The sequence below is a fragment of the Electrona antarctica genome (assembly GCF_951216825.1).
Source record: "Electrona antarctica genome assembly, chromosome: 10".
In the NCBI taxonomy this organism is placed as follows: domain Eukaryota; kingdom Metazoa; phylum Chordata; class Actinopteri; order Myctophiformes; family Myctophidae; genus Electrona; species Electrona antarctica.
Window position 1 is genome coordinate 29,949,278 of NC_136791.1, and position 13,667 is coordinate 29,962,944.

The following is a 13,667-nucleotide window of genomic DNA, read 5'->3' on the forward strand; positions in this document are numbered from 1 at the left end:
ATGCGCCTACCCGCAACCTCAGATGGGAAGATCAGCTGCTCCTCCAGCTGACCACCACGGCTAGACTCAGAACAGAAGGTGATAGAGCTTTTGTTATAAGGGCCCCTCACCTGTGGAATCAACTTCCATTGGAAGTTAGACAGGCTACCTCACTGGGCACTTTTAAAACTCTCTTAAAGACACATTTTTATAGGATGGCTTTTTGTTAGAGCCTCTGGCTAATGCTTGTGCTCATTTGATTGCTTTTGTTTTAAATTGAAATTGATTGTGCTCTGTATGTTTGTTATACGCATGTGTTTTTTGCCTTTGTGATTTGTTGTGATTTGTGTTGTGAAGCACTTTGTAAACTTGCTTTTGAAAGGTGCTATATAAATAAAGTTTATTATTATTATTATATCAGGTATCAGTATCGGCGAATATGCCAGTCTAACCACCGATCCGACACAGGGGTAAGGGGTTGACACTATGGCAGGTAAATAAAATGTTGGGGCATGTGGAGTTTGCTTTTCGAGTTGCCCAAACTGCAAGTGCACATTTGATTGAGGAGTCTGCAAGAGATAAAATAAGTAATTTTCTTTTTTGTATTATCATAAATATTATACTGGTATAGGTATAGGCTAACACAGAAATTGTGGTATCAGGATCGGATCGGGAACGAAAAGAATGTATCGGGACATCCCTATCGATCATCATTATAATCGTCATCAAAAATCACTGGACTGCAGCCAACTTTATCATTGCTTGGGAAGTTGGGAGTCGGTCTAAAAAAGGGTAATAGTTTAGATACCCATGGACTGAGAGTGCACGCAGCCAACTGAACCCCACCAAGCCTCAGGGACATCGAGACGGACAGCGTTTTGCTGTTGACATGCGGTGCGCAAGGCTCTCTCGTTAGCCCTCCAAATCACAAAGAAGCCTCATTTTCTCCCCCTCCGCTCCCACTGCTGCGGTGCCCCCTTCATCTCCTTGATGGGGTCTCTGTCCTCTGCAGCCCAACCTGCTGGAAATTGGATTTAATGCTCCAGTTTCCCGAGCTGCACTTCATGAGAAGAGCCTAGCGGAGCTCGCTGTGGTGTGCTGTGTTTGTCCTGCGGGCGGCTCAGCCACAAATGGACAGATTTCACGCTCCGGAGACAATGCGGGGCTGAGTGGATGACGCAAGGCCACACTCGGGTCGCTCGCGTTCTCCTTCAGGATGAGAGCAAATGAGGGACTGGGAATTGAATGGTAAATGACTGCATAACATATTTATTTATTTTATTAAGGCGTATGATGAGAAGGAGAAAGCGGACTTAGGACACAATACAAGGACCGTAAATACATCGAGCCCATGGCGCCATCGGCCGCCATCTTTATAGCCACGCTAGTCAATAACACTCTCCTGTGTATTACCGTCTTAAGTTAATGACTCCTTGGCACTGCTCGGCGTATCCCGTTGGTTTGCCAACCCTCTTCGGTCTTCTAGCCCATACATGGGCAACTGGAAGCCGGGGGCCACACCCCCACCTTAATGCGGCCCCCAGGTTAATATCGGAATACCAATATATTATTGCTGTTACAATTCCAAACATGCAAACATGACCCACTTTAACACTTTTACACATGATTGCCCGGGGTTATTTACTCTTAAATCATAGCGCCCGGCGATTTATAGTAGCGGAGCACTTTTACCGACGCACCGGATGTTATCCCGGATGTGGATGTAGCAGCTAAATGTAGCCAAAACACTAGAGCCGATTGACAACAACGGAAGGTATGATTAAATCTACCGCGACTAGCGACTGGACCACGGTGGGCCGTCTAAGACATGATCTTTTCTTAGAATTGGACGGGATGATTTAGACCACGAGTTATTAACGTTTAAAGATTTTCGGTCTCGTCGGCAAAACAGGGGGGGAACATTCCGTCCTTTCAATTAGTAACAACATGTTACTAATTGAAAGGACGGTGAACTTCGTCCTGGGCGATCGGGGTGTTAATTACTTCAGTCTATATTAGTACTTAGCAACAGTGCACTTTAAACAATTTACTTTACACTTAAGATAAAAGAACATATACATTAGAACAAATAGCTTTGATAAAAACTAAAACAAAAAACACAGCTAATTTAAAGCCAAGGCAAGACCTAGCTGTTATTAGACATCATTGGGATAGGCAATGTTCAATAAATATGTTTTAAAAAAACAGCTATGGTTGGGGATTTCCTAATGTAACCTGAAATATTATTACAGGTTTGTGGTGCATAATAGTCAAATGCTGCTTCCCCATGTTTTGTTCCAACTATGGGGTGAACTATTAGTAGGCCAGACCCAGATGACCTGAGGGTTCTAGATGGTTCATAATGGCTTCAGCATGTCTGAGATGTAGCTGGGCCCAGAGCCACAAACAGATGTATAGACAAGTAACAACATTTTAAAATCAATTCTCTGTGAGACTGGTAGCCAATGTAAGGATTTATATAGTGGCCCCCCTCCATCTTTAACCCATTTTGGGCGGGAACCCCTTTTGGTGTTTTAAACAGGTTATAATTTAGCTATTGAAAAATAGCAGATCTACAAGCTCATAGCGCGCCACCGAGTGGCGCGCTACGAGCTTGTAGGTCTGCTATTTTTGAAAAATCGTGAAAATATTTATTTCAGAAAACTGGAGGATTTAGAAGATTTCTTTTTAATTTCGACGTCAGGCCTAAATGGGTTAAAGGTCCCTGTTATAGACGGGACACAGGACGGTGGCACACAGCAGCACCTAGCGTCAAAAAGGGACAGAACCACCGACATGGTGTGTAAATGAATCGCACAACCCTTGTTTACACAGTCCACAGTCAGAGGAACGCTGGCTTCGTGAAATAGAAAACTCCCCAAACGGTGCCGACTGATATCAGAGAAACATCTGATGAATCATCATGACTCGGCAGCAAAAGGACATCAAACTCCGATCAAGTCAGTGACCATATTATTCACACAGAGGCCATTTTGCAGGGTGTTCGTTTCGTTCGTTCGAGTTATGATGCGAGAGCAAAATGGCCGGCAATTTTCTTGGGTTAACCGCTTCCACATGAACACCATGGGGGACATTGTACAGTATATGTACTGTATAATGTACACTACAGTATACTGCATGTCTTTGCACACACACGTGTGTGTGTGTGTGTGTGTGTGTGTGTGTGTGTGTGTGTGTGTGTGTGTGTGTGTGTGTGTGTGTGTGTGTGTGTGTGTGTGTGTGTGTAATATACATACTGTGAGGAGCACACACTGCCCTCAGCGCTCCCCCGCCAAACTTAACCAAACTGTTTAGAAGGCAGTGGACCATCATATTCACAACCACTGCTAGGACCACTACCGAGTGTATTGGGCGGGAACCCCTTTTGGTGTTTTAACCATTATTTTAAACTTTAGCTATTGAAAAATAGCAGATCTACAAGCTCATAGCGCGGCACAGTGCCACGCTACGAGCTTGTAGGTCTGCTATTTTTGGGAAATCGCGAAAATGTGGCCCAAATGTTTGAATATATATTCTTTCAGAGCGAACATTTTAACTCAAATCTTTGCTTCTGGGGGGGGGGGGGGGTCCCTGGAACAACATATTCTCAGATGGGGGTCGGCGGCCAAAAATGTTTGAGAACGACTGACATAGAAACATGGGTTTTTCAAGAAAACCTAAGATTTAGAAGGCATTTGTAGAATCGTCCTCAGGTCTAAATGGGCTAGCGAGATGAAACCCGAGTCTGACTGCACACGCCCACATCTTCTAACAATCACCGTGTGCCAGTTGAGATCAGTGGAGGTAAGCCAAGATGTTCCCTGTGAGGCAGGGTACGACAGACAGTACTCTTTCCTATTTTTAGATGGACAAGACGCAGGAAAAGAGGACGGGCAATATGGGCACTGGGGCTTTAAGCTGTAAGAAATGCTTCCGCAAATCAATACAAGATGCCAAATCCTGCTTATCGTACTTATGTTCCCTGCTTACTACTTCAATGCCTGTTTTGCCTTTTCAAGTGCCTTGACTAGATGTGACTCAAGGGCTTCCTGTAAAGGCTAAGTGGGTTTGTGTCAATCGGAGAGGGATTAGTCTATAGGCACCTATACACAGTGATTTATATTCTGCAGGACAGTTGCACACTTGGCAAAAATGTTGTGAAATAGCAAGACCGAAGACCGTCCGTGACACACTGCTATGAAACATGTTGCAATTAAAACAGGCTTTTCTGTTCCGTTCTCGCCATTGTTGACGTGCGATATAACCAACCTGTATTTTCACAGCTATGGACAGCGAGTTGAGTTCTTTATCCAGTTCTCTCAGGACGATGAGCTTCTTCAATGTGAGACTGCAAAGCCTGCATGAGAGACAGTGGGTAGAAAGCAAAGCCAGTAGGAGAGACATAAAGCGAGAGAGAGAGAAACAAAGAGGATAAGGGAGGGAAGGAGAGATGAGAAATAACAGATTAGTGTCGTGACTAACGTCAGCACACCTTTGTTTATTGCAACGTATGTGGATGATGGATCATGATGCACGAGAGCATCATGAGTGAAATACTAAAGCTCAAGCCAAAACAACTCCCATTGTTGCCACATCGTATTCCCACTTGTCTCTTTATTCTCCCTGTTCTGAATGAATAACATTAGGCTACATTTACATGACTCTCAGGCCCCTTTTCCACCAAAAGAACTTTGGTTCTAGATACTTGGAACCTTGATGCTTTTATGGAACCGGCTGCCTTTCTTGGTTCCAGTTCCAAACCAACTATTTGGGTTCAGAACCAATTCATTTTCAGTAGAAACAATCTGAACTGGTTCAATATTAGGCGGGACATTTTTCAGTTCAACCCCGGTGGGTGGGGGGTGGGGGGCGGTAGGGACCTCAGTGAGTGATCGTGATTCAACGCCATCTGTTCAGTATTGAATAAAAGTAGGAGCACTACTACGATTATTTTTTCACTTTGGGCTATTTACTGATACACATTGTGTCTCAGCATCATATGGTAAAGTAGACCGTTCATGTTATGTGGAAAAATAATGGATGGACTCTAGTGACTATAGCCTAGTGTGCCAACATTAACAGAAAACAATATTTAACATATTCAATCAGATATTAACATGTGTTGGCTGCAAACAATTATCACGTTTTTCTGCCTACTTCATCTCCAAAAATGAAAAACTTATCGTCTGAACTGAAGAGCAATGACTGCTTCCTCTTCTCAACTTGTACTGGGTGCAATCACAGACAGTCAATGTAGCATTATTAAATAAAGTACTATAGACGAATAACAGTTTAAGTCCACACTAATTATCCATAATGTATAAATGATGGATAAGGGGTCAGGACAACGAGGCCTTTTCGTGGAGGGGTCAGAATAAAATGTGTTATTTGTCTATAGTACTCGGTTTGGCTGTGGTTTAGAGACCATAAACACGTAGGCATGCAACTTCCCACTTCCCAGTGGAGTCAGACAGACATGCCAACCAATTTCTGCCAAAAAGAAAAAATAGCCAGAGTTAGTCATCTACTCTTTTTTTAGCCGCTCTACAAGCTCGCAACATGTCGATTTAGATAAGCAAGTTGAACCATTTCAAAATGTTTTTCAAAATAGTAAAATCTGGCTCAGTTCCCTATGAACTCCAGTCCAAACCTTCCTGACCTTTAAAAAACAAAAAACACACAGAGAGAGAGAGAGCACTTATAACTAAAAAAAATAAAGAAAACAAACTGGCTACTACAGCAAGACGTCAACAACATTCCTGTGCCAAGTTTACACGACTTTCTCCTCCTGACCCACTTATACCTCTATCCCCACCGCATCGTGTCGAGCCTCAGCAACAGCCACTGAAAAAACAAACAAACAGATCACCTTTCACTCACCGTTTCCTAAAAAAATAAATAAAAAAGGCTGAGTCATGGACTCTCAAGCCTGATTGACGTTGTTATGTGTCGGTGTCGTGTGCAGAAAGTCGTGTCGCAGCGTGATGCGTTGTGAGCTTGCACTGTTGCACATCTGCTATTTTCAAGCCTTGCACCCTCCCTCCCTACTTAGGTTAATCACGTCAACCAATTCATGTCCTTTCCCAGCTGCCGTCACAGAACCGGCTATGCTTGATTCATCAAGTTCCATCAAGTCCTAAAGCACAAATAATGTGACAGTGAAGCAGAATAAGTAGAAGACAAAGAAAAACAATTATTGGTCTATCAATAGAGCTGCACCGAAGTCTGACGTCAATATCGGTAGAGGGCGCAGGTACACCGGGTTGAGGTTCATGTACTTTTTATTTGCATTGTAATCCCTATAGGGCTCAGGACGCTGTGGGTGCTGGCGGCGTGTTTCCTCCTCCGCGCCATCAGTGCCAATACCCGAAGGCGGGGTTGGCGAAAGGGCCTTTCTGTGTGGAGTTTGCATGTTCTCCCCGTGTCCCCTAGGGTAGGTAGGTACCCTCACAAAAACATGCAGTAATCCTGGTCTCTAAACTGCCTGTTCCTTCCACGCACTACGTCCAATCAGGGAAACTCCCCCCTGTCAGGAGCAACTTGGACACTCAGGCATGAAGGAAGCATGAGTTCAAGTCCGTTGCTCTCCCCATGTCCCCCATATATGGGAACTAGGTTGGCGGAGGGTGTGTAGAGCCCAGGATCACATTAGATAATTGACACAGGGGTGAAAATGGGTTACAAAATCGCAAATGTTACTGCTGCTGAATTAGTTACATTTTTGCTAGAAACAGACGGTATCAAATATGAGTGACTGACGGTCGTAAACGACACAGAGACACCTCCCTGACAATAACACAGAGACAGCTTGTTTATTGTTGGACCACATTGCTTATATGAAACGATTTTAAGATGACCCCATGTTATTCTCCATAGAGAAATTACTTCCGTGAACCAGGGGATGAGTGAGTGACGTCAGGACTTCGGTGCTCTATAAGAGGCATGAAAAAAAAAACTAAAACAAAACAATCTGCAAGACTGCAACTGCGAATGTACCTAGATGTTGAAACTACGTTTAACACCACAGGAGGATAAGCTCAAGTTGGGTTTTCCACATTCATGCCGAGGCTGTAAAAGGGTTTGCTGACGTATTGTAAAGCCTATGAATGCAGTGTGGGGTACAAACAAACATGTATTTGTGAATTTACAGAGCTACAGTAGGGAGGATCTAAGCAGCTTTCTTTTTTCTTACCACCTCAAGTCTCCAACAAGTCAATTTCTCCCAAGGACAAGCAGAGATTAAAATAGGGTGCATTTCGCATCCCAAAACGCAGTTTATAGTTAAGGGACGCAATAAAACAATGACCTCTGCATCCACGGGATGCAATACTGTACTGTATTTTATTCTAGTTTATTTTTGCTAGCTTTAGTTATAATAATCATTCCTTCTTCTGTTTTCTACATGAATATCAATCAATCAATCAAAATATAAACACATGCCCAGGCGGTGGCGTAACCGTCTGGGCACCCGACTGGTAATCCAGTCGCAGTGTGCCGCGGGTTCGACTCCCGAGCCCGACACGGCCTTTACTGCATGTCTTCCCCCATCTCTCTCCCGTTTCCTGTCAGCCTACTGTAAAAAAGTAAAAAACAAAACAATAAAAGGCGTAAGCCGCAAAAAAAATATCTTAAAAAAAATATATATATAAACACATTATAACCATATAAAATGAAATGAGAGTTAAATGCTGCAATTTGTAAAAAATGGCAAAAAGTGGGACTCATAAAATGTCCCTGGGACTCATCTAAAAGACCATCTCTGCATCCCTGGACTAATTACATTGAAAACCTATTTACATCACTGGACGAGGTCAAATAAACCACAGATTGCATCTCTTGAGTGACCGCAATGTGAGACTTCCAAGTCCAGCAGGCCTTGAGCACCCAGTGCTCCGTGTTCCCATGTGGAATCTCCCTCCCTGCATTGGGCCAAATGCTGCATTCCACTACATTTTACAAGGAAGTGACGGAGAACCAGTGTTTAGCACTTCTTTAAAAATGTATGGTGTAGGGGGCACGGTGGCACAGTCTGTAGTGCTGTCTCCTCACAGCTAGAAGGTCCTGGGTTCGATTCCCGCTGGAGACGCTGTGGGTGCTGGGGGCGTGTTCCCTCCTCTGCGTCATCAGTGCCCATACCCGAGGCGGCGTTGGCAAAAGGGCCGTTCTGTGTGGAGTTTGCATGTTCTCTCCGTGTCCCCTAGGGTAGGTATAGGTACCCTTACAAAAAACATGCAGTAATACTGGTCTCTAAAACTACCTCCCCCTGGCCAGCCGGGGCGCTTGATGGCGGGGAAAGGACCTGGTCGGAACTGTGTGGACTTCTTGTAAATTCAGTGATGCAGATGAAAAATTGCAAAAATGCAAATTGAAACCAAATAGACCCTTCTGGGTCCATTTGGTTTCATTTTACACTCTCAAGAGTTAAAAGATCTATAAGGGTCCATTTGGTTACCAACTGTCCATCATTTAGCTGTATAGGTAGCGCCCAGGTCCACATGGCACAATGGTGAGCATGAGTGTCATCAGCCAGCCACAGCATGAAGGACAGCGAGTGGTGGGAGATGAGAGAAAGATGTGAAGATAACAAAAAGCCAACAGAAATGGACAGAATGACACAGTCACATGAAAGCAAACAGATATACAACAAAGGTAGACACTATGAGGAGAATCAGAGAGAGGAGAGAGAGAGAGAGAGAGAGAGAGAGAGAGAGAGAGAGACCGAGCAGAGCTGAAGGTCTCACTTCATCTCCAGCCCAGCCCAGCTCTCCATGGACGTGGATTCAGATGTAATTAAAAGGACTGGAGGCGCTGTGGGGTCACCCAGGGAACGATAGGTCTTTTATTAGACGGAGGTGCCGTTATCTCCACCGTGTCATGTGCAGGCTGGAAGTGAAACTCCCCCAGCCATCTGGCCCGGTCTATACCGTCCACCTCCTCCACCTGTGCCACTTTTCAATATGCCATCGCGGCATGCAACGACAACAGTGTGTGTGTGCGTGTGCGTGTGTGTGTGTGTGTGTGTGTGTGTGTGTGTGTGTGTAGATTTGCCATACTGATATTCGGAAGCCTGGGCCATGTGCATAAACTGACCATGAGTGGCCTAAGAATAGCTGGCATGACAAAAAGCAAAGCCAAACAACTTGCCAAATACTGTTCTGTTTCGGCTGCTATAGGCAGTTTGTCTGTGTGGAGGAGGTGCCATGCAGTATCCTTAAGTGAACATGAACTGTCAACCCCGTTATATTTGTTTCCTTGTAAAATGTATTGTAATTTGTGGATTCAAATAAAGAACTAAAATGTGTAAACACAAACATTGTCCTAACACAAACATTAATTGCCATTGATAATGAAGCGACAGTTTTGAATGTTTGTGTAAACACAAATATTGCGTAAACACAAACATAGAAGACGAAGGCGCATAATCAGATTGGCCGTAATGAGATGATGTATGATGATGTAGTACGATAAGAGCGTCCGTCACTTCACACGGGTGTGATTTTTCTTCTGAATGCCAGACATTGGAGGGGAGGATAGCATCCCCTCAGAAATGAGCATAACTCATGGAGTCTGTTTCCCAGTTGATAGAAACATCCCTATCTCAGTCTCAGTGCTCGCACTGGTTAAGCTTGGTCGGTTGGGTCATTATCGTTATGGCCCGAGTTTATCGATCCTCACTGTTGTTTGCACTTTAAGTCAATTTGTCTTTCACAAACTCTCCCTCCCTGCCCGGTCTCTACTCAGTCACTATCTGCTCCTCTTCCTGGGTCGAGGATGCTGTGAGGGGAATTTAAGTGCTGGTTAAACAGACAGGCCAACTATAAAGAGCGAGCCTGATATAGTAAAAGCCTCATTTAAATGACTTATGTAGATCGGGCTAATAACGCAACACAACGTTGCAGACAATGGACCCAACCTTTTGCATTGCAGAGCTGCGTAAAACAGTACCAGCTACAAAACCAACTGACAGCCTTTGACGTGATTCTGTGACGGACGGCGATGCGGTCAAGTAGGTTTCTGAAAACCCTAATAGGTTTAGCCTCATGGCATCAGTCACTGCAGCGCGGCCAGCACTGCTCAATCTAAGTCCATTAGTGCATCCGGTCGGTCAGCAGCACTGCGGCGTCATTAACCGGTGACCTATTGGACCTGAAAGCAACAAGCAAGGTCATTTACAGTAGCTCACTCCCGCTGATCTCTGGATATCATACTAATATTGTTGAGGAAATGCGTGTGCGTGTGTGTAGGGGCAGGGAAGTATTAAAATATTATTGCGACCGAAGGTTGCAGTTAACTATGGAATCTTGCATTTTTCGTCACTCAAAATCCCCATACATGGGGAAAGCCCCCATATATTGTGCCCAGGTCTCGTGACATCACTATGACATCATCAGCGATGATAGTAAATCAGGGATCAAGTCATAGTAAATGCGACCTGCTGTCGCAATTAAGCCCATATATGGAGATCCCTGGTGTCATCAATATTCGTATATGGATATTTAGGGCTATTCTTACTGGTGAGGTTGCCGTGACGCGAGTCACACTTGCAAATTAACCAAGTTGGTACAACACATGGATCTCCATATATGGAGCTGACATCACGACTGTATGGAGGGGACCAACACTGACATCATCGGCTGATCTCCATAACAGGGCTCACATCTACGTCTGACATCACGTATTCCATATAGGAGGGTCATCACCTGGATCTCCATATATGGAGCTGAAACCTGCTGACATCACAACTGGATCTCCATACATGGAAATGATGACACATCACTCTGACATCATCAGGATAACTTGAATAGTATAAAAGAAGCAGCCCTCCTCTATTATATAAAATATTACAACCAACACACTCACTGTGACTTATAGTCTTTTGTACTAAGGGAGACAAAGATAGAGACTCCTGTTATGCCTGTGCCCCCACCTTCCTCCACCAACACGTGAAGAGGAGCCACGACGACCTCCACTGCCAAACGCTGAGGAATGAACAGATCCCTTCAGCAGCCTGTCAGCAAACCAACAGCCCTGTAGCCAGCCGGAAACAACAGATCCCTTCAGCAGCCTGTCAGCAAACCAACAGCCCTGTAGCCAGCCGGAAACAAGGAGACACGGACGGACCAAAATATGACAGTCATCGACAGTCTACCAAGAATGCAACTCAGGCGGGAGACGTAAAGACGCATCGGCTAAGTTACACAGGAAAGAAAATATACACCTGCAAACAGTGTGACATGAGTTTCACTAGGGTCGGTCACCTGGAGTCACACCAGCGTATTCATACTGGAGAAAAACCATACCACTGTCAACAGTGTGACAAGAGTTTCGGTGAGTTATGTAATCTTAAGATTCACCAGCGTCTCCACACTGGAGAAAGACCATACATCTGCAAACAGTGTGACTTGAGTTTCACTAGGTCCGGTCACCTGGAGTCACACCAGCGTATTCATACTGGAGAGAAACCATACCACTGTCAACAGTGTGACAAGAGTTTCAGTCAGTTATGTAATCTTAAGACTCACCAGCGTCTCCACACTGGAGAAAGACCATACATCTGTAAACAGTGTGACAAGAGTTTCGGTGAGTTATGTAATCTTAAGATTCACCAGCGTCTCCACACTGGAGAAAGACCATACATCTGCAAACAGTGTGACTTGAGTTTCACTAAGTCCGGTCACCTGGAGTCACACCAGCGTATTCATACTGGAGAGAAACCATACCACTGTCAACAGTGTGACAAGAGTTTCAGTCAGTTATGTAATCTTAAGACTCACCAGCGTCTCCACACTGGAGAAAGACCATACATCTGTAAACAGTGCAACAAGAGTTTCAATCAGTCAAATCAATTACAGTCACACCAGCGTATTCACACTGGAGAAAAACCATACTACTGTAAACAGTGTGAGAAGAGTTTCGCCGACTTAGGTAATCTAAAGAAACACCAGCGTATTCACACTGGAGAAAAACCATACTACTGTAAACAGTGTGAGAAGAGTTTCGCCGACTTAGGTAATCTAAAGAAACACCAACGTATTCACAGTGGAGAAAAACCATACCGCCGTCAAGCATCGTCAAGCAGCAGCGCCTCAGTGTCGTGAAGACCATAATATGCAGTGGTGTGCTGTGGATGTTTTAACTAGTAGGGCTGTATTTGAATGACGTCACGTGCACACACATGCATGTGCACGTAGCCACTCAGCTCGTGCTAGTTAGGCCTATATGATGGAAAACCAACCATGTAATTATATATTACTTATTATTAGTTGCATTGAAAATGTGTTGTTTTTATTTTTGTTATTATTTTCCTTTTAGTTTTATATAAAAGCCCTTTGCATATACTCACCCTTACATTAGTTTGCTTTCAAAACAGCGGTTTTAAAACGATCACAAACAATGTTTCCTCTGGAGTCTGGACGCATGTCTTCTTCGGTGAGTCGTCATAATAATACTAGGCTAAGCTACCTGCATAGCCGTTTATAGCCCTACAGTGTAACTTAGAGGATGTGAAGTGATACTAAGTGAGAACATCAGGTAATGTTATGCAAAGCATAACACAGGAGCCTGCCAGCTAGGTTTGACGGCGCCACCGCCTGCTTTGTTTTAGGTGTTGAGCGTGCCGTCAACACGAATTGTTGTGCATGTGGGGGGGCGTGCGTGCAGCTTCAGAACTACCGGGGTGGCGCCCCGGGCAGCCCTACCGCCAGCTCACCGCTGCATATATGGAACTGGCCAGCAACTCTACATCTGACCTCACGGACACCGGTTTAACTCTGCTTCTTAAAAAGGTATATTCAATGATTTCACTTAATTCAAAATGTAATCCAGGCGCTTTTCAATCACCTGGCAACCGACTGCTATCACCTCCAACACTCCAACAGCCAATGGCTTTAGTCTATTATCATCCAACAAAACCATTACAGGCAGCTTTACATGGGCTAGTGTGTTTTCACAATAAACACACTTAAAACGCCTGTTCTAATGAATAATGATGATGATGATGATGATATCAATTGTTAGAACTATCCTGTAGCCTCGATATACAATACTTTTTGTGGCTTTCGCCTTTATTTTATATATTTTTATGGAGGGACAGACAGTAGGCTGACAGGAAATGGGGAGAGAGATGGGGGGGAAGACATGCAGTAAAGGCCGTCGGAATCGGGAGTCGAACCCGCGGCACACTGCCAGACTGGATTACCAGCCAAGGTGCCTGGGCCACTGCCCAGGCCTACAATACTTCTTTTTAAGAACTGCCAATGACAAAATAATATACAGGTACACATAATATAAAGTAGAGAAAGGCACTACGCACGCACACCGATTTTCTTTTTCTTTGCTTTTCTTTTTTTTACATTTATTTGTACTCTGTCAACAAATCAACTTATCAGGCAGCCTTGGACAAATATTTGGTTTAGATAAGAGAGTGCTGTGATTATAGGCCATGCTTCAGGTGAATTATCTTATCTTTATCTGCCCACCTCAGCCATTAGCTGCACAGTAACTACGTTGTATATAAGTAGTAACTAACCTACGTCGACTGGGATAAGCCTAAGCCGAAGTATAGTGGAGTGCAGGCCTGCCACTGCATTGCTTAATGAAGACAAGACATCTAAGGCAGGGGTCTCAACGTTTTTGGCCGGGGATCCCCGGAGATGCTTTGGCAGTGTCTCGGGACCCCGCCCCGCCCC

General features: G+C 44.4%; 1 protein-coding gene across 2 annotated transcripts in view; it reads right to left on the reverse strand.

Annotated features, from left to right (window-relative positions):
• The window catches only part of LOC306931334 (phosphofurin acidic cluster sorting protein 2-like), a 76,857-nt gene that overhangs the window by 44,649 nt on the left and 18,541 nt on the right, over positions 1–13,667 (reverse strand). For both annotated transcript variants that reach the window (XM_079512686.1, XM_079512685.1), the window contains one exon: positions 4,249–4,336. In XM_079512686.1, coding sequence (XP_079368812.1) covers positions 4,249–4,336 — 88 coding nt within the window. The remainder of the gene's footprint in view (positions 1–4,248; positions 4,337–13,667) is intronic.